This window comes from Chiloscyllium punctatum, chromosome 39 (genome assembly GCF_047496795.1).
Source record: "Chiloscyllium punctatum isolate Juve2018m chromosome 39, sChiPun1.3, whole genome shotgun sequence".
Classification (NCBI taxonomy): Eukaryota; Metazoa; Chordata; class Chondrichthyes; order Orectolobiformes; family Hemiscylliidae; genus Chiloscyllium; species Chiloscyllium punctatum.
This window is the reverse complement of record NC_092777.1, coordinates 60,006,050-60,033,982: the sequence shown is the minus strand read 5'-3', so window position 1 is coordinate 60,033,982 and position 27,933 is coordinate 60,006,050. Positions and strand designations below refer to the sequence as shown.

The window sequence follows — 27,933 nt, the reverse complement described above, 5'->3', positions numbered from 1 at the left end:
CCGAGCACCTTCCCCAGTGGGACGTTGGGGTGTGGGTGAACTCTCCAATTTCACAAACAACTTGCCCCGTTGTTCAAGTATGTGTGTGTGTGGGGGGGGGGGGGGGGGGGAGGGGGGTGTGGAGCGGGTCATTCGGCCCATCGGGGTGATGCTGGTGGAGCTGGGAGCTGCCTCCCTCCCCCACTTTCAGATTTGTTCTCCAACCTGGACCAAAACAGCTTCACATTGCAACAGCCAACCCCGAGTCCCGGGGAGATGAGGGGTTTGGGCCGGATGCTGGGGCGAGGGCATTGGGCTATTAGTTCTGAACACCCCCTCCCCCACTCACCCGGGGGGGGGGGGGGGGGAGGGGGTTAGCGGCTGCTGCAAAAAGAGGCGAATGAAAAGCTGGCTGAGGGTGAGGAGCTCACGCACAAAGGAGTCCGTGACCAGGAGCCAGTGGTGACAGGAGCGTCTCATTAAGGACCCCCCCCCCTTCCTCCCCACCCCGCCACTCTCTGTCTCTCTCTCTCTCGCAGTCACGTTGCCCCCCCCCCCCCCCACTCTCCACCCCTCCCCTCCCGCACCAGGAAGGAGCTCGGTGAGTGAGATAAGGAGCAACAAGGAGATGGGGATCTGAAGCCAAGACACTGCACTGAAGTTTGAGACGGCGCTGCTCCTTCCCCTCCCAATGGATCGGCGCTGCCGGTGGTCCCGTGGCCCGGGAGAGTGAGCCCAGTCCGGGACAGAGGCGGCAAAAGGCACCGGGGTTGGGGTGGGGGTGGGGGCTCCGAGAGTGAGAGTCCAGGCCGGATGGGAAGAGGATCAGAGCGGCATGTGGCCCGGGAGAGCTGGCCGCGCCACCCTTGAGGAGTGTTGCGGGTCGGCCAGGGAGCTCCGCCGCTTCTCTCGGTCTCCCCGCCGCTCGCTGCCCGGGCTATGAGACACCATGGGCTGGTGTGACCCCGGCGTACAGATGCTGTTCACCATCATGGGCGCTTTCGCTGCTTTCAGCCTGATGAGTATAGCGATCGGCACGGATTACTGGCTGCACTCCCGGGCTTACATCTGCAACGGTACGAACGGCACCAGCGATGAGAACCCGGTGAAGAAGGAAAAAGGCTCGATCATTCACTCGGGGCTGTGGAGGGTTTGTTGTGTCGAAGGTAAAAGTGTTTTATTCAACACATTCACCTGGCGGCTCTCTCAGGATGGGGGGAGTCCTAACATACTGGATCCAAACCCTGAATTGTGAACGTGTACGAGAGAGTGCGTGTGTGTGTGAGACAGTGTGTGTGAGAGTGTATATGAGAGTGTGTGTGTGAGAGAGAGTGTGTGTGTGTGTGTGTGAGACCGTGTGTGTGAGAGTGTATATGAGAGTGTGTGTGTGAGAGAATGTGTGTGTGAGTGTGTGTGTGTATATGAGAGTGTGTGTGTGAGAGAGAGTGTGTGTGTGTGTGTGTGAGACCGTGTGTGTGAGAGTGTATATGAGAGTGTGTGTGTGAGAGAATGTGTGTGTGAGTGTGTGTGTGTATATGAGAGTGTGTGTGTGAGAGTGTGAGACAGTGTGTGTGTGTGAGTGTATATGAGAGTGTGTGTGTGAGAGAATGTGTGTGTGTATATGAGAGAGTGTGTGTGTGGGAGAGTGTGAGACAGTGTGTGTGAGAGTGTATATGAGTGTGTGTGTGTGTGTGAGAGAGAGAGTGTATATGAGAGAGTGTGTGTGAGAGAGTGTGTGTGTGAGTGTACGTGTGTGAGAGAGAGTGTGGGTGATAGTCTGTGTATGAGAGTGTGTGTGAGAGTGTGTGTGTGTGTGTGAGAGTGAATGTGTGAGTGTGTGCGTATGTGAATATGTGTGAACGCGTGTGGGGGAGGGGTGGGGTTGGGGGGGGGGGGAGAGTGTGCTTGTGTATGAGAGAGTTGTTGTCTGGGAGAGTGTGTGTCCATCCCGGGAGCCTGGGGTGGGGGCGGGACTGGTCAGTTAGTCCATTCAAATCGTTTAACAGGATTCACCCCAATATTCAGGGGATCTCTCTCTCTGTCTCTCTCTCTCACACACACGCAGGAATTCACAGGGAGACGCACATCTTGAACCCGGGGGACAGACTGAATTTATTCAGAGCTCGCTCCCTCCCTGAGGATTAGGGGGAGGAAGTTGTCAAACTGGAAGCAGACTTGGCCAGGGATTGGGAAGTGAGGGGCTGGAAAAGCACCGCGGGTCAGGCAGCATCCGAGGGGCAGGAGAGTCGACGCTTCGGGTAAAAAGCCCTTCATCAGGAATGAATCAGGGGTGAAGGGCTCCTGCCTGAAATGTCGATTCCCCTGCCCCTCGGATGCTGCCTGACCCGCGGTGCTTTTCCAGCATCTGCAGTCCTCACTTTCTCCACTGCGTTCACTGCTTTGTCCCCGGCTGTCTGTGTCTCTTGTTTATTGCTCAGAGTGAGGGGGGTGGGGGATGGGGGGGGGCAGGGTGGAGGGAGCTGGGGGGTACACACGTGAACGGTTCCATGTCTGTATTATTCCAGCGGACAGTCAATGCGCCCTCAGAGCCACATCATGTGCTCAGTCAGCCAAGCGCACAGAAAGACGTCTGCTTATGAAACCAGTTTATGTAAGATTCATCAAGGCGGGATACTGCCTTTGTCACAAATAGGATCCGAATTGCGGGTCTCTGCTCTTTGCATTCGGAACAAGAGTCCGGAATCAAGCAAATCCAGCCAATGCTGATATTGCTGCTGTTTTTGAGATTTCCATTCCCCTCCCCACCCCCACCCCGCTCCGATTCTGCCTCATTTAACGCGTTCGCATTATCCTGTGTTCCTTGTGTTTGTGTCCAGCTCCCCTTCAATGTTCCAGCCATCGCCCTCAGCCCCTGTCTGTGGGACTCACTTTGGACAATTGTAACTCCTCTGACTTTCTCCCGCAGCCCGAAGTATCTTGTCATGATGACAGCCGATGTTGTCAGGAAAGATGCCGCAACGCTGATCCATGTTATAAACACTGGGTAAAGGAAGCAGCTAATCAACAGGGCTCCAGCCCCAAACTACAGCCAGCTCCTTCCCCTTGCACACCCCGGCTGTGCTAACAGGATCTGCTCTCCCCCCCCCCCCACCCCCGTCCCCCCATTCCACACACACTTTTCCCGAAAACAAAAGACTGCGGATGTTGGGAATCGAAAACAAAAGCAGAATTGGCTGGAAAATCTCAGCAGGTCTGACAGCTTCAGTGCACCCGGGCTCCCCGGACTCGGAAACGTGAACTCTGTCTGTCTCTCTTCAGATGATACCTGAAATGTCTGCTTTTGTTATATTTGGAGGATTTTCCGGATCTCAGTATTCCTGCTTGTGTTGAAAGGCCGGAAGGCTGTGCATTTTGGGAACATTGTTGGGATTGTTCAGTGGAGCACCAGGAATGGGTTGAGGGAAATACTCTGTTCCTATCGGGGCACCTTCCTCTTGTGAACATACAGCTCTCTCGCTGCCTGCTATACCCGACCCCACTCCCTGAGAGTACAGGGACCTCGGCGTCCATTCACACCATGAGCTTATACCCCCCCCCCCCACAGTGGGCCAGGCCTCCTGTTCCCTCCCCCCCCCGAATCTCAGCCCCAGCTGCACACAGGAATCCAGCCCCCTCCGGCCAGTCACATCCCCGCTCACCATTCAGCTTTCCACTGGCCTCGCCTAGCGCTCCAGAGGCGCCAGGTCTTGTCGAGGAAGATCCCACAGAACTGATCGCCTCTTGACCAATGAAACTGGCTGAGATACTGGCCCAGCACACTTTTGGTTTACCCGATGTTAGTCAGTCCATCACTTCAACCCCCGTTCGAACTGCGTACCATTCTCCTCTGTTTGCAAAGCCAAGTTTCCTCATGACCCAAAGAGCAGAGGAATCAGGTTAGCCATTACTACAAGCTACAAGTCTTCAGGCCTTTCTGCAGCTGCCTCTCCGGGGGAAAATAAAGACTATCTGTTTTGCCACAAACCGATTTCCAATCACAGCCAACACACAGACTTCTATAATTCTCCAGAAAATACCATTAAAGTTACAGGGGACCTTTTTTTTAAACTTTAGTCTCTGCATTCCAACGTAATTTTCAATGGATGGTGGCTCAGTGGTTAGCACTGCTGCCTCGCAGCGCCAGAGACCTGAGTTCAATTCCCACCTCAGGCAACTGTCTGTGTGGAGTTTACACATTCTCCCAGTGTCTGCTCCGGTTTCCCCTCACAGTCCAAAGATGTGCAGGTTGGGTGAATTGCCATGCTAAATTACCCATAGTGTTAGATGTAGGGGAATTGATCTGGGTGGGTTGCTCTTCGGAGGGTTGGTGTGGACTTGTTGGTCCGAAAGGCCTGTTTCCACACAGTAAGTAATCTAATATAATACACACGCTAAGCTAGGTTACACACATTCGCCTGTACCTGTGTTTTTGTTTTTGCTGCTGTTTACCTATTATTTACTTATCTATGCTACATAACTCTGTGATCTGCCTGTATTGCTGGCAAGACAAAGCTTTTCACCGGGCCTCGGTACACGCCATAATAAGTTCAATTCAATTCCTTTGCATGTTAAAATAACAACAAGAACTGGAGGAAAGTTGCAGAGATAGTTTTAACTCAATGAGTGGTAGGATCTGGAACACTTTGCCTGACTCAGTGTAGGAAGCAGATTCAAGACTGATTCAAGAATTGGAGATATTGTTGAAAAGGTGCCATTGGCAGGAATAAAAGGAAGGGAATGGCCATATTTTTGAAAAGATAGGAGAGGGAGCATGGCCAGAATGGCCTCTTTCTCCTGCTCTATGATTCAACCAATAAACCTTCAGTTGAACAAACAGACAGTGAACTTATGAATTGCAATACCTCCTGCTAAAGCCAACCACAATTGTCAGTGTCACAGCCACCAAGAACACACTGTGGATGATAAGTTCCATTTTCTCAAACCCTACAAACATTCATTGTCAACAACTGACTGAGAGAGACTTTCAACCAAGTAACAGGGACAGTTGCAGTTTTTCTTGCTTTATTCTTTCATCGGATGTGGGCATCACGCACGTGGCCAACATCGATTGCCTGTCCCTAATGACCCTTCACCTAAGAGCCAACCACTTTGCTGTGAGTCTGGAGTCACAAGGAGGCCAGACCAGGTAAGGATGGTAGATTTTCTTCCCTAGAGGACATTAGTGAACCGGATGGATTTTAAACAAAAATTATGATGGTTTCATGGTCACCATCACCAACAATTTAAATTCTGCCAGATGCCATTGTGGGATTTAGAAAACACAGCAAATCAGAATAGGCTAGGCAGTCTTTCAAGCCTACAGCCATATTCCTCCAGTATTACCAATAGCCTGCATCTTTTCATTACTCTATAGTTATAGTATCATTACTTCACCATCTCTCCATTCTGATGCAGCCTACTTTGATTTTGAATAGGTATTTACTAAGGCAGTCCACGATGGACTTGCTGTCAAAATGAAAGCCTATGGGGTTAAAGAGAGGACATTGTGCAGAAGTGGCAAAGTACCAAAAGCAGTGAATGTTGCAGAGAATGGTTGTTTTGCTAACTGAAAGGTAGAAACAATGATTTTTGCCAGGGTTTGAGTGCATGGATCATTGCTCACCCAGATGTTAGTATTCTGGACCTGGGTGGACTTTGCATGCACAAAGTTCAATCTGATATTTGGAAATATGCTAGTAAGGTGAAGAAGTAATTGACTTCAGAAGACCACAGATGAAGTGCTAGATTAGGGAGAGCTGAGTGAATGCAAGGAAGTGTAAAGTGATGGAGGTTAGTGGAAAGAATGAAGAAAGGCAATTATGAAGTGTGTGATTCAATTTTAAACAGTTAATCCTGAGGATTTATATACATAAAATGTATCTACATCTCAAAAGTGGAAAACTGTTACAAGGAATTCTGGATCATTGACTGCCCTCGGGCATCTGTAAAGGGGAAAGAGTTAATATTTCAAAGAACTTTAGAGATCTGAAAGAAACAAAAATAAAAATTGCAGGTCTGGCAGCATCTATGGAGAGAAAACAGAGTCAACATTTCAATTCCAGTGACTACTCTTCAAAACAGTTTGCAATTACTTTCAGTGTAGCATACTGTATTCATGATGAAGTCTGCTTTACATTGAATGTGATCACTTTGTTTAACAACTCCTTTCTGTTCTCAAACATGACCCTTGAGTTTCCACTCACAGGTTAATGTGATTCTTTACCTTAAGGCCACCCAAACCTCTCTGTCCTCAGCCTGCTGTACTCTTCAAACAAAACTCAACACGAGCTCAAGAAACAGCATCTCACCTTTTGATTGGGCGTTTCACCAATTTCTGTCCTCAACACTGAATTCAACAACTTTGGATTATCATTTCTGTTCTGATTTGTTTTTATCTTTGCTAGTTTTTCTCTCATTTTCCTTGCAGTTTTGCTTTTGTGCATCATCTACAAATGATCCTGCCGTTTACACCTCCTCCAGGTTCAGCTTTTATTTATCCCCATTTGTCCCGTTACATTGACTCTTCTGTCATCCAACCTTTCACCCTATTAGACCTGCTGTTTTATTCTTTCTTCCCACTTTCCCCATTTGCTTAAAATCTACGACATTTTTAACTTTTCCCAGTTCTGATGAGAGGTTACGGACCTGAAATGTTAACTCCATTTCTCTCTCCACAACTGCTGCCAGACGTGCTGAGTATTTTTAGGATTTTCTGTATTTTCAGCATTCATAGTGTGTTGCTTCTGCAACTGGATGCTTGACTTTACTAATAGAGACAAAAGCTGAAAACAAAGATGTTGTGCTAAATCTCCACTAACCACTAGGTAGGCCTCAGCTGGATTATCGTGTTCAATTTTGGCATCATACATTAGTAAGGACATCAAGAGTTTAGGAGGGTGCCGAAGAAATTTATGAGAATCATTTCAGGAATGAAGAATTACAGTTTTGTGAATACTTTGGAGAAGTTGGGATGTCCTCCTTAGAGAGATATTTAAAACCCTGAAGACTTTAAATAGAGTTAACAAAGAGAACTGGTTTCTAATGGCTAAGCTAGATATTTAAGGTGATTGGCAAAAGGAACAAGAGGTGGCCTGAGGAAGTATTTTTGACACAGTGAGTTCTTGTGATCTGGAACACATTGCTGACTCGCTTAAAATATCAAGGAGGCAAATTTTACAGTAATTTTAAAAAGAAATCTGATTAACATTTGAATGGAACAGATCGACAGGTCTGAGAACAGGGTGAGGTGGGATTAGTTGGATATTTCAATCAAATAGGTAAAAACAATGACTGCAGATGCTGGAAACCAGAATCTAGATTAGTGGTGCTGGAAGAGCACAGCAGTTCAGGCAGCATCCAAGGAGCAGTGAAATCGACGTTTCGGGCAAAAGCCCTTCATCAGGAATCAAATATCTAACATATGTGAAAAGGGCCAAATGGTTTTATCTGTGTTTTATCACTCAATGATTCTACGAAAATACAGTCTTGATATTTTGGATTCCACTGGGATAGGGTGAGGAGCCATCATTAATGGGCCAGTAAAATGGATTTCTCACTAACAAACTGTCAATTCACACCTCATACATACTCTTAACTCTTTTTCTTTCAACAGTGAAATCCTCCAATTCTTGTTCTCACTCTCAACACAGGCATATGTTTGTGAAGCTAAATTGTTTAACAACTGAGTCATTCAACTCTTCTCTAATGCATAAATCATCATAGGTGCATTTGGTAACCTAACCTCTCAAACACATTGCAGCAATTCTAAGAACATTCCTTGATTAGTTCATGCTTCAGAATTTAATGGAAATGCACAAACTTGTTTTGGAACATACCTTACTCCTTTAAGTCCCACTAGAAGCCAATTAGGGTGAGGGGCCAATGAGAAATGGAGCTAAAATTGGCTTGATAGTAGGAGACAGAGGGTGTCAGTGGAGGTTGTTTTTGGGACGAGAGGCTGCGACCAGCATTGTTCCACAGGGATTGGTACTGGGTCCACCTTTGTTTGTCATTTGTAAAAATGATTTGGATGAGAATATAGGAGGCATGGTTAATAAATTTGCAGATAACATCAACATTGGTGGTATAGCCAACAGTGAAGGTTACCTAAGATTACAAGGGGATCTTGATCAATTAGGCCAATGTGCTGAGGAGTGGTAGGTGTGGTTTAATTTGGATAAGTGCATTTTGGTAAAACAAACAAGGGCAAAACTTAATGGTAGGCCCCAGATAGTGTTGTCAAACAGAGAGACCTAGGGGTTCAGGTACATGGTTCTTTGAAGTTGCATCACATGTAGACAGGGTGGTTAAGAAGGCATTTAGCACGCTTGCCTTCATTGTTCAAATCTTTGAGGAAAGAAATTGGGGTTTTGAGGTTGTACAGGGTTTTGGTGAAGCTTCTTCTGTCGTACTGTGTGCAGTTCTGGTCACCCTGCTATAGGAATGATATTATTAAACTGGAGAGGGTTCGGAAGAGATTTACCAGGATGGAACTGGAGGGTTTGAGTTATAAGGATAGGCTTAGTAGGCTGAGACTTTTTCACTGGAGTGTAGGAAATTGAGGGATGGCCTTATAGAGGTTTATAACATTATGAGGGGCATACGTTAGGCAAATACCAAAGGTCTTTTCCCTCGGGTGGGTGAGTTCAAAACTGGAGGGTACATTTTTAAGGTGAGAGGAGAAAGATTTAAAAGGGACCTGAGAGCAACATTTTCATTCAGCTGGTGATTCGTACATGGAATGAACTGCCAGAGGAAGTGAGGGATGCAGGTACAGTTACAACATTTAAAAGACATTTGAATAGGTACATGAATAGCAAAGATGTTAGAGGGATATGGGCCAAATGCAAGTAAGTGGGACTGTTGAAATTGGAAAACTTGGTCTGCAAAGACGAGTCGGACCGAATGGTCTGTTTCCATGCTCTATGACCTGTGACTCTATAAGGATGATTCTTTGGCTCTATATCAGGTAATAGAGAATATATGGAAAGGATCATTTGTCTGGTTAACACAACCATGTTTTCAGATATGAAAAAAATATGCTGATTTAAAAATTGGCACGCCATATGTATATTTTCCTGCCTGTATTAGCAATGTACTATCTCAGATTTCTATCTTGCAGCTACTCAGGCTTCTCAAGAGGGAAACTCTTGTGTTTCTTCCAACAATCCATATTATTTTGTAGGTCTAAATCTCAGGACACATTGTTATTTCACTGTAGCACCATCATATACTTAAAAACCTTACACCTTTCATTTTCTGTCAACCTTTCCCTTATAAATTCTCATTTCCATATTTACATCAGAAACTTGGTTTAACATTCACCTAAAGTTTTCAACTCTTTTTAATTCCCCCTTAATAAATTCTGAAGGAGATTAATCTATATTGCATTAAAATAATGATATCAGTCAACCATGTGAGGAAAAAAAAGCGTTCCAGGATGCAGATCACGCACTGTTGTAGTTTTGGGACTGAACCAGCCTGCCCAGTAATTCCCATAGCTTCAGTCCTCATCTGGGTTATATCAGGGGACTTACATCTGAGGAAGTGCTGAAGCTGCTGAGGTCAACAGGGAGGCACTTAGCTCAGCGATCACAAGCAGTGTACTCTTCAGTGAATCCTAAAGGATCTGCATGTGTGTGACCATCGGACCTTAAGATAAAAGATCAGCAGTAGACCATTCAGCCCAACAAGTCTGCTCCAATATCCAATGAGATCACGGTTGATCTGATCATCCTCAACTCCATTTTTCTACCTGCGTTCCCTGATCCTTGATTCCTACTGATTGAGAATACATCCATTTCAGCCTTGTAACATCCCAGCCTCTACAACGATTCTGCACGTTAACTACCCTCTGAGAAAAGAAATTCCTCCTCATCTCTATCTCAAATGGGTGACCCTTTATTCTGAAATTATGCCCTTTGTTCGACACTCCACATAAGGGGAAGCAGCCTGTCAGCATCCTATTAAGTCCTCGAAGAATGTTAAATGTTTCAAAGGGTCTCCTCCAATTCTTTTGAACTCCAGTGAGTACAGGTCCAACATACTCAACCGCTCCTCATGAGAAAATCGACCCAGACCGAGTATCAATCTAGTGAACCTTCTCCAGAATGCCTTCAATGCCAGTATATTTTTCCTCAGATAACAGGACCTCAACTATTCACAATATTCTAGCTGTGGTCTAACCCGTGGCTTGTGTTTTTCTTTGCGATACTTGTTATTTTTATATTCCATTCCCTTTGAAATGAAAGGTAACATTCCTCTTGCCTTCACTATCAACTGCAAAACTTGGATGTTAGCTTTTGTGTGATTCATGCATACACTTCTGTGCTTCAGTTTTCTGCAGTGTTTCTCAATTTAAATAATATTCAGCTGCTTTATTCTTTTTGTCAAAGTGCTTAACTCATATTTTCCCACGTTTTATTCCGTCTGGCAAATGTTTGCCCACTTATGGTGCCTGTCTACATCCCTTTGAGATTCCTCGTGTCATTTTCACTCACCTTCCCACCTGAAGAAGTTACAAAGAAGATTGATGAGGGCAGAGTGGTAGATGTGATCTATATGGACTTCAGTAAGGCGTTCGACAAAGTTCCCCATGGGAGACTGGTTAGCAAGGTTAGATCACATGGAATACAGGGAGATCCAGCCATTTGGATACAGAACTGGCTCGAAGGCAGAAGACAGAGGGTGGTGGTGGAGGGTTGCTTTTCAGACTGGAGGCCTGTGACCTGTGGTGTGCCACAAGGATCAGTGCTGGCTCCACTAGTTCTTGTCATTTATATAAATGATTTGGATGTGAACATAACAGGTATAGTTAGTAAGTTTGCAGATTATACCAAAATTGGAGGTGTAGTGGACAGTGAAGGAGGTTATCTCAGATTACAACGGAATCTTGATCAGATGGGCTAATGGGCTGAGGAGTGGCAGACGGCATTAATTTAGATAAATGTTAGGTGCCATAGTGAAGGAGGCGTTTGGTATGCTTTCCTGTATTGGTCAGAACATTGAGTATAAGAGTTCGGAGGTCATGTTACAGCCTGTACAGATCATTGGTTAGGCCACTTTTGGAATACTGTGTGCAATCCTGGTCTCCTTCCTATCTGAAGATGTTGTGAAACTTAAAAGGGTTCAGAAAAGATTTACAAGGACGTTGCTGGGGTTAGAGGGCTTGAGCTATCGGGAGAGGCTGAACAGCCTGGGGCTGTTTTCCCTGGAGCATCGGAGGCTGAGGAGTGACCTTATAAAGGTTTATAAAATCATGAGAGGCATGGATGGGATAATTACATAAGGTCTTTTCCCTGAGTTGGGGATATCCAGAAAGAGGGCATAGGTTTAGGGTGAGAGGGGAAAGATATAAATGTGACCTGGGGGAAAGCTTTAACGCAGAGGGTGGTGCATGTATAGAATGAGCTTCCAGAGGAAGTGGTGGAGGCTGGTACAATTACAGCATTTTTTAGAATTAGAATTCCTACAGTGTGGAAACAGGCCCATCAGCCCAACAAGTCCACACTGACCCTTTGAAGAGTATCCCACCCAGACACACTCCCCTACCCTATTAATCGACATTTCCCGCTGACTAATGCTCCTAACCTACACATCTCTGAACACTATGGGCAATTTAGCATGGCCAATCCACCCTAACCTACACATAGAGAAAGAGAGAACCTGCACAGTTACTGCCTTTGCTGTTTTTGAATTTGTGTATCGCTGGACATCAGAGTGTATCTGGGAAAATTAACGAACAGTGAAATTCACAACTAATCTTGGAGGAACTGTTGAGCGAAGTTCACAGCACAGAATCAGATAATTTAATTGTTGTTTTAAGTCTGTCCAAGAGAAAGGCTGCAGTAGTGAATATAGTGGATTCTTTCTTGGTTATTTTTTTTGGAGAGAAGTCTCTTGATTAAACTTAAAATATAAGCCATAGCTATTAATTTAACTGGGGCAGTGTTTGTAGAGGAATAAGACAGTGTTATTTTCTGGGTCTGTAGATTGTGAAGGAGCAAAAATGGCCTTTGCAGTGATATGTACTTCTTGTCAGGAGTTTAAAGAGAGTTTAAGGGTTACTGCGGATTATAGCTGCCATAAATGCTGTTGGATGCGAATCTTATCAGATCGAGTGGATCAGTTGGAGAGACAGATAGAAGCGATGAGGAATTTGCAACAGCAACAGTATGTGATGGATGGCAGTTATAGGAAGGGGGGAAAGTCTCAGATACAGTCACATAGATGGGTTAACTTTAGGAAGGGTAAGAGAGGTAGGTACCTAGGGCAGGAGTCGTTTGTGGAGATACCCATTGCAAACAGGTTTGCTGTTTTGGAAAATGTAGGGCGTGATGGATTCTCAGGGAAAGTAGCACAAACAGCCAAGTTTCTGGTATTGAGACTGGCTCTAATGCAATGAGGGGTACGTCGGCTTCCAAGAGATTAATTATGTTAGGGGATTCTGTAGTCAGAGGTACAGACAGACGTTTCTGTGGCCAGCAGAGAAAATGCAGAATGTTGTGTTGTTTCCCTGGTGCCAGGATCAAGGATGTCTCAGAGAGGGTGCAGAATGTTCTCAAGGGGGCGAGGGGCCAGCAGGAGGTCAATGTCCACATTGGAACCAACGACATAGGAAGGGAAAAGGTTGAGACTCAGAGAGGGAGATTACAGAGAGTTAGGCAGAAATTTAAAAAGGAGGTCCTCAAGGGTAGTAATATCTGGATTACTCCCAGTGCTATGAGCCAAAGAGGGCAGGAATAGGAGGATAGAGCAGATGAATGCATGGCTGAGGAGCTGGTGTATGGGAGAAGGATTCACATTTTTGGATCATTGGAATCTCTTTTGGGGTAGAAGTGACCTGTACAAGAAGACGGATTGCACCTAAATTGGAAAGGGACTAATATACTGGCAGGGAAATTTGCTAGAACTGCTTGGGAGGATTTAAACTAGTAAGGTGGGGGGGGGGGGGGGGGGGACGACACCCAGGGAGATAGTGAGGAAAGAGATCAATCTGGGACGGGTACAGCTGAGAACAGAAGTGAGTCAAACAGTCAGGGCAGGCAGGGACAAGGTAGGACTAATAAATTAAACTGCACTTATTTTAATGCAAGGGGCCTAACAAGGAAGGCAGATGAACTCAGGGACTGTGTTCTAACACAGGTTAGAAACATGGGACTGGGATATCATAGCAATTACAGAAACATGGCTCAGGGATGGACAGGACTGGCAGCTTAATGTTCCAGGATACAAATGATACAGGAAGGATAGAAAGGGAGGCAAGAGAGGAGGGGGAGTGGCATTTTTGATAAGGGATAGCATTACAGCTGTGCTGAGGGAGGATATTCCTGGAAATACATCCAGGGAAGATGGTTGGGTGGAACTGAGAAATAAGAAAGGGATGATCACTTTATTGGGATCGTATTATAGACTCACCAATAGTTAGAGGGAAATTGAGAAACAAACTTGTAAGGAGATCTCAGCTATTTGTAAGAATAATAGGGTAGTTATGGTCAGGGATTTTAACTTTCCAAATGTCGACTGGGACTGCCATAGTGTTAAAGGTTTAGATGGATAGGAATTTCTTAAGTGTGTACAAGACAATTGTCTGATTCAGTATGTGGATGTACCTATTAGAGAAGGTGCAAAACTTGACCTACTCTCGGGAAATAAGGCAGGGCAGGTGACTGAGGTGTCAGTGGGGGAGCACTTTGGGGCCAGCGACCATAATTCTATTCACTTTAAAATAGTGATGGAAAAGGATAGACCAGATCTAAAAGTTGAAGTTCTAAATTGGAGAAAGGCCAGTTTTGACGGTATTAGGCAAGAAAGCTGATTGGAGGCAGATGTTCGCAGGTAAAAGGACAGCTGGAAAATGGGAAGCCTTCAGAAATGAGATAACAAGAATCCAGAGAAAATATATTCCTGTCAGGGGGAAAGGGAAGGCTGGTAGGTATAGGGAATGCTGGATGACTAAAGAAATTGAGGGTTTGGTTAAGAAAAAGAAGGAAGCATATGTCAGGTATAGACAGGATAGATCGAGTGAATCCTTAGAAGAGTATAAAGAAAGTAGGAGTATACTTAAGAGGGAAATCAGGAGGGCAAAACGGGGACATGAGATAGCTTTGGCAAATAGAATTAAGGAGAATCCAAAGGGTTTTTACAAATATATTAAGGACAAAAGGGTAACTTGGGAGAGAATAGGGCCCCTCAAAGATCAGCAAGGCGGCCTTTGTGTGGAGCCACAGAAAATGGGGGAGATACTAAATGAATATTTTGCATCAGTATTTACTGTGGAAAAGGATATGGAAGATATAGACTGTAGGGAAATAGATGGTGACATCTTGCAAAATGTCCAGATTACAGAGGAGGAAGTGCTGGGTGTCTTGAAACAGTTAAAGGTGGATAAATCCCCAGGACCTGATCAGGTGTATCCGAGAACTCTGTGGGAAGCTAGAGAAGTAATTGCTGGGCCTCTTGCTGAGATATTTGTATCATCGATAGTCACAGATGAGGTGCCAGAACACTGGAGGTTGGCAAACATGGTGCTACTGTTTAAGAAGGGTGGTAAAGACAAGCCAGGGAAGTATAGACTGGTGAGCCTGACCTCGGTGGTAGGCAAGTTGTTGGAGGGAACCCTGAGGGACAGGATGTACATGTATTTGGAAAGGTAAGGACTGATTCGGGATAGTCAACATGGCTTTGTGCGTGGGAAATCATGTCTCACAAACTTGATTGAGTTTTTTGAAGAAGTAACAAAGAATATTGATGAGGGCAGAGCAGTAGATGTGATCTATATGGACTTCAGTAAGGCAATTGACAAGGTTCCCCATGGGAGACTGATTAGCAAGGTTAGATCTCATGGAATACAGGGAGAACTAGCCATTTGGATACAGAACTGGCTCAAAAGTAGAAAGCAGAGGGTGGTGGTGGAGGGTTGCTTTTCAGACTGGAGGCCTGTGACCAGTGGAGTGCCACAAGGATCGGTGCTGGGCCCTCTACTTTTTGTCATTTATATAAGTGATTTGGATGTGAGCATAAGAGGTACAGTTAGTAAGTTTGCAGATGATACCAAAATTGGAGGTGTAGTGGACAGTGAAGAGGATTACCTCAGATTACAACAGGATCTTGACCAGATGGGCCAATGGGCTGCGAAGTGGCAGATGGAGTTTAATTCAGATAAATGCGAGGTGCTGCATTTTGGGAAAGCAAATCTTAGCAGGACTTATACACTTAATGGTAAGGTCCTAGGGTGTGTTGCTGAACAAAGAGACCTTAGAGTGCAGGTTCATAGCTCCTCGAAAGTGGAGTCGCAGGTAGATAGGACAGTGAAGAAGGCATCTGGTATGCTTTCCTTTATTGGTCAGACTATTGAGTACAGGAGTTGGGAGGTCATGTTGCAGCTGTACAGGACATTGGTTAGGCCACTGTTGGAATATTGCGTGCAATTCTGGTCTCCTTCCTATCGGAAAGATGTTGTGAAACTTGAAAGTGTTCAGAAAAGATTTACAAGGACGTTGCCAGGGTTGGAGGATCTGAGCTACAGGGAGAGGCTGAACAGGCTGGGGCTGTTTTCCCTGGAGCGTCAGAGGCTGAGGGATGACTTTATAGAAGTTTACAAAAGTATGAGGGGCATGGATAGGATAAATAGACCAAAGTATTTTTCCTGGGATCGGGGAGTCCAGAACTAGGGGGCATAGGTTTAGGGTGAGAGGGGAAAGATATAAAAGAGACCCAAGGGGCAACTTTTTCATGCAGAGGGTGGTACGTGTATGGAATGAGCTGCCAGAGGAAGTGGTGGAGGCTGGTACAGTTGCAACATTTAAGAGGCATTTGGATGGGTATATGAATAGGAAGGGTTTGGAGGGATATGGACCAGGTGCTAGTAGGTGGGTCTAGATCGGGTTGGAATATCAGGTCGGCATGGACGGGTTCGACCGAAGGGTCTGTTTCCATGCTGTACATCTCTATGACTCTATGAATCTACCTTTGGAGTGTGGGAGGAAACTGGAACACCTGGAGGAAACCCAAGCAGACACAGGGAGAATGTGCAAACTCCACACAGTTGCCCGAGGCTGGGATCAAACCCGGGTCCCTGGTGTTGTGGGGCAGCAGTTCTAACCACTGAGCCATCATGCTGCCCTTTAAAAGGCATTTGTATGGGTATATGAACAGGAAGGGTTTAGAGAGATATGGACCAAGTGCTGGCAAATGGGACTAGATTAGGTTAGGATGTCTGGTCAATATAGACGAGCTGGGCTGAAGGGTCTGTTTCCGTGCTGTACATCTGTATGACTCTGTGACTCTATGTGCTGCAGATATTCACCAAAAGTCTAGACAGCACCTTACAAACCCACAACCACTTGGAGAAGGGCAGTAGATATGTGGAAACACCACCAACTGCAAGTCCCCCACTCCCCAAACTCCAAACCCTACATCATCCTGGTTTGGAACTATATTGCCATTTCTTCAGTATTATTGGGTCAATATACTGGAATTCCCTTTCTGGTGGCATAGTAGATCGACTTACAGCACATTGACTGCAGCAGATCAAAATGGCAGCTCCGCACCACCTTCTTCAGGGCAACATGAGACAGGCAAAAAGTGCTGGTCGAGAGGTAGGAGTGGTACCATGGTGCCAATATAGCATGCTGACTCTATGATATGCTGATGACACAGTATACAGCATCACAGGAAGTGATGCAATGTCACATGATCTTGTCCTTTCTTGTAGCCTCCTAGCAAGATTAAGCCACAATAGGATGTTTTTTCATAAGATCAATGCTTTCCTTACATCAGCAGACTAATTGATTATTATTTAGCAACATAGCAAGCCTAAGAATATTATTGTCATTTTAACCCTAACTCTACCTGCGCTCTTTCACTGCCTTTTGGCTTCCCAGTAAACACATCACCTGATAATTTCATTGACTACTGTGTGGTAATTGGAGTAGAAAAATTATAATAAAGACTTTCCATCACATTCAGCTCTGATAAGGAGTCATCTAGACTTGAAATGTTAACTTGCTCTCCCTCCATGGATGATGTCTGACCTGCTGTGATCTTCAGCATTTGTTGTTTTCCCCTCATAACTGAGCCCCAACCCATGACTAAATAGCGGGGCTTTTGACACTGTGAGCCTATCAGGATTTCCATCGATGTAGGAGAGAACTGACTAAACTGTATTCTCAATTTGCTTTTTGCTGGTTGAAAATGGTTTCCTTTTGCATTGTGTAATCTGATTTGTAGTTTTATAAAGCTACTCTTTCCATTCCGTTTGTCAGTCTTTGCACTTTCATCGGATTCCCGACTCAGCCATCCCATAATGGTTTGTCAGCTTTCCTCCTAATTCAATCGCTGACTTCTTTGCAACAATCTCAAACCTGATGCTGCCAGAAATTGATGTCTCATCACCAGGCTGATCTGATCAGAGTACAGTATGGTACAATTGAATTATAACTTCCCCAGACGTATCTTTTACTCCTGTGGTTCTTTAACCTGGCATTTCATTGATGCCATAACTGCTAAATGTCTCTAAATCTGTCACTATTGTTTCCCAAAGAGATGAATAAATTTTTAAAAGAGATAAATAGACCGAACAATTATTCAAGAAATTTACAAGACCAAATGTTTTAATACTTTTACTGTAACAAACAAACTAAACTGAGCATTGATTAAGCATAATAATAAACAGACAGATTCTAATAGTAGAATCACAGCGTGCAGAAGAGGCCCTTCGCCCATCAAGCCTGTACCACCAAAAATACACAACCACCTATTAGCCCCACTTTCTGTATCGCACTAAAGGGGAAAGTAAGTTTTGCATTCCTGAATGAAAAATAATGAAATCTGTTTTATGAAATGCTTTTTACACAAAGCCTTATTTTTTGACAGGACTATGTACCAGTCGAAGATTAGGTGCTGGAGAAGACCATTCAGCCCCTCAAGCCTGCTTGGCCATTCCATAAGATTTTAGCTGGTCTGGTTGTGTTTCAAATTTTACATTCACATCCACCTCTGTAAACCTTTGATTCCCCTAACTAACAAGCATTTATCTAACTCTGCCTTAAAATTATTCAATGAACTTGCTTCCATCACATTCTGAGGCAGTGTTCTGGATTCACACGACACCTGAGAGAAAGACTTTCTCCTTACCTCACAAAAAAGGTTGCCCCTTAATTCGAAGGATGACCCTTAATTTTAAAATAGTTCCCTCTAATTCTGAAGCCACTCACAAGAGGAAACATCCACTCGACATCCACTTTGGCAAGACCATTCAGGACCTCATAGACTTCAATCAACTAAATCCACACTCTAAACTGATACGAAAACAAGCCCAGTCTGTCCAACCTGTCCTCATAGCACAACACATTCATTCCAGATATTAATAATTAAGCCTCCTCCAAACTACCTCTGACACATTTACATCCTCCTTTACATAAGGAAACTAAAACTGCACACAGTATTTGAATGTGATCTCACTGATGCTCTATGTAACAGAAGCATCACACATAGAACATAGAACATAGAACAATACAGCACAGAACAGGCCCTTCGGCCCACGATGTTGTGCCGAACTTCTAACCTAGATTAAGCACCCATCCATGTACCTATCCAAATGCCGCTTAAAGGTCACACCCTTACCTTTATGTGAAATTCCTCTCGTAATAAAGGATAGCATCCCATTGGCCTTCCAGATCACATGCCAAACTGCACATTAAATGCATTGCAGAAACAGTCCCATAGTCAGCCTTAGTTCGCTAGTCCATCTTGGCAGTAATGTCTACCAGTCCCCTTTGACAATCCACTCAGCTCAAGTTTATGCCAATGTAGTTATCACCAGTAAGGCACACATCAAAAAATTCCTATTCCTTAAGTCTTCAGGAGCTCAATCTGTTGTGTTCCCTCTCACTTAGAATAGCAACTGAACTCTCCCAAGCATCCTGCTTGGTTAACACAAACAGCTGATCCTGCTTTTCCACAGTGGTAGCCCCTTTTGTCTGTATCTCAAATAGGAGCTGTTCTCTCTTTCTCTACTATATACTCTGAAAAGCTATTAAAATCTTCAGCCCTATTAGAGTCATAGAGTCATAGAATTGTACAGCACAGAAACAGACACTTCATTCCAACTCATCCATGCTGACCAGATATCCTAAATTAATCTAGCACCATTTGCCAGCATTTGGCCCAAATCCCTCCTAACCCTTCCTATTCATATACCCACCCAGATGCATTTTAAATGTTGTAATTATACCAGCCTTCACCACTTCCTCTGGCAACTCATTCCACATACAAACCATTCTCTGTGTGAAAAAGTTACCCCTTTGGTCCCTTTTAAATCTTTTTCCTCTCACCTTAAACCTTGCTTTGGAGTCCCCCACCCTGGGGAAAAGACCTTGTCTATTTACCCTATCCATGCCCCTCACGATTTTATAAACCTCTAAAAGCCTCTAATGCTCCAGAGAAAACAACCCCAGCCTATTCTCCCTAAAGCGCAAGCCCTCTAACCCTGGCAACATCCTTGTAAATCTTGTCTGAACCATTTCAAGTTTCACAATATCCTTCCTATAGCAGAGAGGCCAGAATAGCACACAATATTCCAAAAATGGTCTAACCAATGTAATGTAAAGTTGTCAAATGATCTCCCAACACCTATACTCAATGCTCTGACCAAGAAAGGCAAGCATGCCAAATGAACCTGCACTCCAAGGTCTCTTTGTTCATCATTGAATGGGTCTGTTTGAATTCTCTCTCCATGGCAATTGGCGTGCCTCCAAGCTGAGATGGTCATGAACATTTTTTTTTACTGAGTTGAATATACATTTCAAAACCACTTTGTAAAGCTCAACGTTTGAACCACTATTACTTCAATTTTAGTCTCAGCCATTATAAAAACTGAGTTTTTATAATGTGGGTCTAAGGCTAGTGTAAGATCGATAAATAGTACAGTGGTGCAATTGGGAAAACTCTTTTAAGGATGGAATTAAAGGTTACATTTGAAGGAATTTAGCTTTGCAATTATCTTCCAGAGTCTCTGAACTAAAAGCAAACAGGATATTAAATGCAAAAGAGTAAGTGTTCCAATTCAGGACAAGAAGATAGATGTAGGGGTATGGGTGGGTTGCGCTTCAGCGGGTCGGTGTGGACTTGTTGGGCCGAAGGGCCTGTTTCCACACTGTAAGTAATCTAATCTAATCTAATCTAATCTAAGATGCTTAAGAGATATAGAGTTAATTGTATATTAAATAAAAGCAATGTCAGTTGGTGAATGTTGCTACTGGATCTATATCCTGTGAAAAATGTGCTCAATTTAACAAGTAAACAAGCACTATCTTGTATCAAGAGACCCAAGTGAAAGACCAAAGCTGAAGGTTGGAAAGAAATATCAGAGAAGAACAGATAAATCACATCATATTGATTAAATGATACAAAGCTTAGGTTTTAAAAGCCTGAAGATTAAACAAGGGAGGGCAAGCAAAAGTTTGGAGTCTGAAGAAAGGTAATGAAGTAACAACTGAGGTAATAAATCTGGATTTTATCACAATGAAGATTCAATGAAGATCAAGTGATTGTACAAAGTTAGAACAAACTGCAAAGTTCAGACAGTCAATGATCACATTATTTATCTCATGCAGAGGTTAATATACACTAATGCGATTCCCTAAAAGCTTTCAACTGCACGAAACAAAGCCATTTCCTGAGAATTCACAAATGACTGACCCGCTGTGCACAGAGCCCCAAACCTTTGGAAACTCCACTGTGACTCCATTTGAGGCTTGAACGCTGTGGTGACCCAGAGGGATAGGGGCTGGGTTTGGTGTGGGGCTAGTAGGGAGGAGGGACAACATACGACACTAAGGGACGTGGAAAAGAGTCCAGGTGCTACAGAGCACCACAGCAGTCAATGCTACCTTGAGGCTGCGACCCCAGCATTACAGCCCATGATCCCACAGACCCCACATTCAGAATCCCGACCCTAATGTTTCTAACTTGCAAAGAGTTAGAATTTTTTACCTGATTGCACCGTAGTCATGTACATTTGGAATTGCACAATCTCCTAAGCGTAATCTCATGTTCTGTTATCCAGTCACCGTCAGAAGGGAAGCAGGACCTGTCAGGTTCTGTCAAGCAAAAGAGATAAGATAATATTTCAATGTGTGGCAATGTGAGCAGAAGATTTTCATTGTACATTTGGTGGCAATTCAGTTTTAGATACTTCTCACAAAGGGTATCTTGTATTCCCTAACGAAATGCTTCCAGGACGATTAAATTATCTGTGTAAACTATTGCACTTTTTTTTAACAGTGAAACTGATAAACTCAGAGCCAGAGTGGTGATCTCTTAAGATTGTGACAACCATACACTGTAATTTATTAAGGCAAAGCAGACAAGTATATGTATAATAAACTCCAGTAATTATCAATCATAAATCTGGTTAACTTGTTATTAAGTTTTGCTTTTTCTGATGGACCTGTCACAGTGGTGCTGACTGGTTTCTTTCTGGTTTTTACAATCTCAGGACTTCAGAGAGGAAATTGCTTCAGAATCAATTACTTTCCAGAAGATGATGATTATGACCAGGAGGGATCAGAATACCTTTTACGTAAGTTTTAAAGAAACTCAATGTTTATTATGTGAAAGCGATCAGTGATGTAGCTCAGAGCCAAACCTGAACTAGAATAATCAATAAATCTAGATCATTTGGCAATGTGAGCTGTTTCTTCCGAACCTTAACTTTCATATAATTCTCCCAAGCTATCTTCCATGATTTATATAGAGCCCTACATAGCCCCTACACTATGCTAATAGACCCTGTATTCATCCTTATTCCCTCTAGGGTCTGATCATTGATGATTGAACATTTGTTAAAAACAGTGATAGTCTTAGGGCTGCACTCCCTGTTTGAGTTATTACCCATTCTCAAATGGCATGAAGATTATACTTGAACTTGATTCAATCTGGTCATCACCTTATTGATCAAGCAACTTGTTTTACAAACCTGAGTGATAGACTTTCCCCTACAGTTTCTCTCCTATTCCTGTAACTCAGTCTGTGAGGTCATTTGATAGCAAGCATTAACTGTCTGATAATTTTGCCAATGCTACATTTTTCAATGTGAAACGAGACAGGGATTACTCTGAGACAATACCCAATAGTGACATCCAGAACCTTGTTGTCATCTGCTGGTTATTCATCAGGTTCATGTCACTGTGTAAGGGCACACCTGGGAGCATTAGGTATTCCAACTGTCCACCCTCACACCGATTTCCGGAACACCAAAAGTCTTTGCAGGGATTTTCTCTCACTTCCACCCTCACTCCCATTCTCTCTACCTCCCATAAACCCACTCCCACACCCACCCATAACCCCACTCCCACATCCCACTCCCACACCCACCCATAATCCCACTCCCACATTCACACACCCATGACCTCACTCCCACACCCCACCCATAACCTTACTCCCATTCCCACACACACCCATGACCCCACTCCCACACCCCATTCCCATTCCCACACACACCCATGAATCCATTCCCACTCTCACACCCGTAACCCCACTCCCATACCCATTGCCCACTCTCAGTCCCACATCACACCCACAACCCTACTCCCACACCCCACCCATAACCCCATACCCACTCCCACTCCCCACCATAACCCCACACCCAAACCCCACCCATAATCCCACTCCCACACCAACCAATAATCCCACTCCCACTCCCACACCCCACCAATAACCCCATTCCCACACCCATCCATAACCCCACTCCGACACCAACCCATAACCCCACTCCCACATTCACACACCCATGACCTCACTCCCACACCCCACCCATAACCTCACTCCCATTCCCACACACACCCATGACCCCCCTCCCACACCCCACTCCCATTCCCACACACACCCATGACCCCACTCCCACACCCCACTCCCATTCCCACACACACCCATGACCCCACTCCCACACCCCACTCCCATTCTCACACACACCCATAAATCCATTCCCACTCTCCCACCCGTAACCCCACTCCCATACCCAATGCCCACTCTCAGTCCCACATCACACCCACAACCCTACTCCCACACCCCACCCATAACCCCATATCCACTCCCACACCTCACCATAACCCCACTCCCAAACCCCACCCATAACCCCACTCCCACTCCAACCAATAATCCCACTCCCATTCCCACACCCCACCCATAACCCCACTCCCACTCCCACACCCCACCCATAACCCCACTCCCACTCTCACACACCCCACACATAACTTCACTCACACACCCCACCCATAACCTCATTCCCACACCCCACCCATAACCTCACTCCCACTCCCACACCCACTCATAACCCTAATCCCATACCCACCTATGACCCCACTCCCACATCCCACCCATAACCCCATTCCCACTCTCATCCACAACCCCACTTCCACGCCCACACGCACCCACAACCCTACTCCCATTCTCATACCAACCCAAATACCCACTCCCACACCAAAATTAGAGGTGTAGTGGACAGCAAAGAGGGTTACCTCAGATTACAACAGGATCTGGACCAGATGGGCCAATGGGCTGAGAAGTGGCAGATGGAGTTTAATTCAGATAAATGCGAGGTGTTGCATTGTGGGAAAGCAAATCTTAGCAGGACTTATACACTTAATGGTAAGGTCCTAGGGAGTGTTGCTGAACAAAGCGACCTTGGAGTGCAGGTTCATAGCTCCTTGAAAGTGGAGTCACAGATAGATAGGATAGTGAAGAAGGCGCTTGGTATGCTTTCCTTTATTGGTCAGAGTATTGAGTACAGGAATTGGGAGGTCATGTTGTATCTGTACAGGAACATTGGTTTGGCCACTGTTGGAATATTGCATGCAATTCTGGTTTCCTTCCTATCAGAAAGATGTTGTGAAACTTGAAAGGTTTCAGAAAAGATTTACAAGGATGTTGCCAGGGTTGGAGGATTTGAGCTATGGGGAGAGGCTGAACAGGCTGGGGCTGTTTTCCCTGGAGTGTTGGAGGCTGAGGGGTGACCTTATAAAGGTTTACAAAATTATGAGGGGCATGGATAGGATAAATAGACAAAGTCTTTTCCCTGGAATCGGGGAGTCCAGAACTAGAGGGCATAGGTTTAGGGTGAGAGGGGAAAGATATAAAAGAGACCTAAGGGGCAACTTTTTCATGCAGAGGGTGGTACGTGTATGGAATGATCTGCCAGAGGAAGTGGTGGAGGCTGGTCCAATTGCAACATTTAAGAGGTATTTGGATAAATATATGAATAGGAAGGTTTTGGAGGGATATGGGCTGGGTGCTGGCAGGTGGGACTAGATTGGGTTGGGATATCTGGTCAGCATGGACGGGTTGGACCAAATGGTCTGTTTCCATGCTGTACATCTCTATGATTCTATGACTCTATGACCCACCCACAAACCCTACTCCCATTCCCACACCTTTCCACAAACCCTACTCCCATTCCCACACCAACCTATAAACCCACTTCCACACCCACCCAGAACCCTACTCCCATTCCCACACCCACCCACAACCCCACTCCCACACCCACCCACAACCCACTCACAACCCCACTCCCACAATCCCAACCTACTCTCACTCTCACTCATATACACACCAACACCCTTGCTCACACTCACACTCCGTCTCGCACTCAAATGTACACAACCACCATAACCCCAACCCAGAATCAATCTCATCCCCACTCACTCACTCTCATGCTCAAACCTCACTCTCCCTCCCATTCGCAATTGCCTTCACTTGCACCTCACACTCATACTGTGCTCTCATGTCACACTATCTCACACTCACATACCTCACGCACATCTTCTCATAGTCTCACACTCTATCACATACTCACATCTCATGTTCACTCACTGTAACAGTCACACTCCCACACACACTCACTCACATCCAGTCAGTCTCAGACTCACACTCTCACTCACATTCATCCTCACACTCTTACCCTCACAATCTCACTCTCACTCCCACAGTCACTATTCCTCTCTCTCTCACTCACTGTCACTCTCACTCTCAGTCTCGCACTCTCGTGCTCACACTCTCTCACCACACACGTGCTCTCATCCTGTTAGAGCAGGAACCAATGATCTAACCTGGAATCTTGGTGACTTGGTTACTACTTCACCACATGATGAGACATTGTTGAGCCAGCAGGACTGATAAGATGATGAGATATTGTAACAGTCTTGATCTATTGCTTCAGGTCCACACCTTTCTGTTCTGAACACACATGGTCATATTCAGTAAATGGCTGATTTATTTTGTTTTGAATTCCCAAAATTAACGCAATGTCCTTTGAACCCATTCACTCTGATATAAAATGTGATCAACTTGTTTGCTTCTCACTCAGGCATTGTTCGTGCTTCCAGTTTATTTCCGATTCTCAGTGCTATCCTGCTGCTCCTGGCTGGTCTGTGTGTTGGAGCTGGCAAATTGTACAGCAGCAAAACCAACATTATCCTTAGTGCAGGCATCCTCTTCGTAGCAGCAGGTGAGTGCTTTGTTCAGCACTGATTCATTCATTCTTCATTGCTCTCGCTCTCACTCGCTCCTCATTCTCACTCACTCACACTCACCCATTCCTCACAGTCACCCACGCCTCACAGTCACCCACTGTCACCCAGTCCCTCCAGTCACCCAGTCCTCTCTCACACTCACTCTCATTCACTGTCACCCATTCCTCACACTCACTCACTCTTATAGAGTCATGGAATCATACAGCATGGAAACAGACTCTTCACTCCAACCAGTCCATGCTGAACATAATCCCAGACTAAACTAGTCCCACACCTCCCCTGCTCCTGGCCCATATTTCTCCAAACCTTTCCCTTTCATGTATCTATCCAAATGTCTTTTAAACATTGTAACAGTGCCCACATCCAGCACTTCCTCAGGAAGTTCATTCCACACTTGAACCACCCCTCTGTGTAAAACATTTTCTTATGTCTTTTTAAAATCTCTCCTCTCACCTTAAAAATGTACCTCCAAGTCTTGAAATACTCCATCTTAGGGAAAAGACAACTACTAACAACTCTATCTATACCTCTCAATACTTTATAAAGTCCTTTTCACTCTCACTCACTGTCACCCACTCCTCAATTTCACTCACTCACTGTCACCCACTCCTCACTGTCACTCGCTCACTGTCACCCACTCCTCACTGTCACTCGCTCACTGTCACCCAGTCCTCATTCTCACTCACTCACTCCTCATTCTCACTCACTGTCACCCACTCTTCACTGTCACTCACTCATTGTCACTCCTTCTCATTCTCACCCACTCACTGTCACCCACTCACTGTCACCCACTCCTCATTCTCACTCACTCACTGTCACCCACTCCTCAATTTCACTCACTCACTGTCACCCACTCCTCACTGTCACTCACTCACTGTCACCCACTCCTCACTGTCACTCGCTCACTGTCACCCAGTCCTCATTCTCACTCACTCACTCCTCATTCTCACTCACTGTCACCCACTCTTCACTGTCACTCACTCATTGTCACTCCTTCTCATTCTCACCCACTCACTGTCACCCACTCACTGTCACCCACTCCTCATTCTCACTCACTCACTGTCACCCACTCCTCATTCTCACTCACTGTAACCCACTCCTCATTCTCACTCACTGTCACCCACTCCTCACTGTCATTCACTCACTGTCACCCACTCCTCACTGTCACCCACTCCTCACTGTCACCCACTCCTCACTGTCACCCACTCACTGTCACTCACTCACTGTCACTCACTCCTCATTCTCACTCACTCACTGTAACCCACTCCTCATTCTCACTCACTGTCACCCACTCCTCATTCTCACTCACTCACTGTCACCCACTCCTCATTCTCACTCACTGTCACCCACTCCTCACTGTCACCCACTCACTGTCACTCACTCACTGTCACCCACTCCTCATTCTCACTCACTCACTGTCACCCACTCCTCATTCTCACTCACTCACTGTCACACACTCCTCATTCTCACTCACTCCTCATAGTCACACTCACCCATTCTTCACACTCCCCTCCCCTCACTCTGAAGCACCCCCCACCCTGACACACCATAATAATCTCTCCACTCTCTCTAGTGTCACTTATAGAGTCTTGCATCGCAACAGCCACCACATCAAGAGACACAGGTTACTCACGCAACTTAAAAATATACATCAAAGCACACACACCGTAATTCTGATACACATGGTCACATGTACCAGCAAATAAAACTAGCTCACAATTTTGAATGCAGACCACAGTCCATCTCCAAAGAGTCTTGTTTGTACTGTATCTCCCACACAGTGGCAAGCAGCAACTGGTGAGAAACTGTACCACAGATACAGCCAATGATTCATACATGTACGCTACACTACTGAAAATAGAATATTATTATTAATATATTGGAATCACGTATTTGAAAGAAATATTAAACAGCTTATTTAATAAAGTCAATTTATTGAACAGAGTTTATTTAAACAGAGTCCCACCAATGGTAAAAACTGAATGTATGATAAAAACTACAGCAATGTGTTCCGATAGCAGCAGGATCATTTCCCAATACTCCCACCTTCCCTCTGGAAATCAAAACAGAAATTGTGGACAGAAAGCAGAGTTAACGATTTGGGTCCAGTGATCCTTCTGCAGATGTTTCCCATTATTTTCCCATTGTAAAGCAGGGGGATAGGAACGAGCAAGCAACCCCTTCCCAGTTATTTAAAAGCCAGTTTCTGAAGATGCTGGAAATCTGAGCTAAAAACAGAAGTCGCTAGAGAAACTCAGCAGGTCTGGCAGCATCTGTGGAGAGAGAGTAAAACAGAGTGGAATAGTTGTGTCAACACACTGAACCGCAGGATTCAGTGGAATCTGTGTTAGAATCCCCAAAAGTTTACAAAACCGTGAGCTTGGGGATGCTGTAAATCAGAAACAAAACCAGAAATTGCTGGAAA

The 27,933-nt window shown here is 45.0% G+C and overlaps 1 protein-coding gene across 1 annotated transcript in view; it reads left to right on the top strand.

Moving 5' to 3' along the window:
• Window positions 1-534: 534 nt before the first annotated feature.
• The window catches only part of LOC140464121 (voltage-dependent calcium channel gamma-4 subunit-like), a 28,975-nt gene continuing 1,576 nt past the window's right edge, over window positions 535-27,933 (top strand). The window contains exons 1-3 of the mRNA XM_072558872.1: window positions 535-1,145; window positions 21,479-21,562; window positions 25,343-25,483. Coding sequence (XP_072414973.1) covers window positions 929-1,145; window positions 21,479-21,562; window positions 25,343-25,483 — 442 coding nt within the window. The 5' untranslated portion in view covers window positions 535-928. The remainder of the gene's footprint in view (window positions 1,146-21,478; window positions 21,563-25,342; window positions 25,484-27,933) is intronic.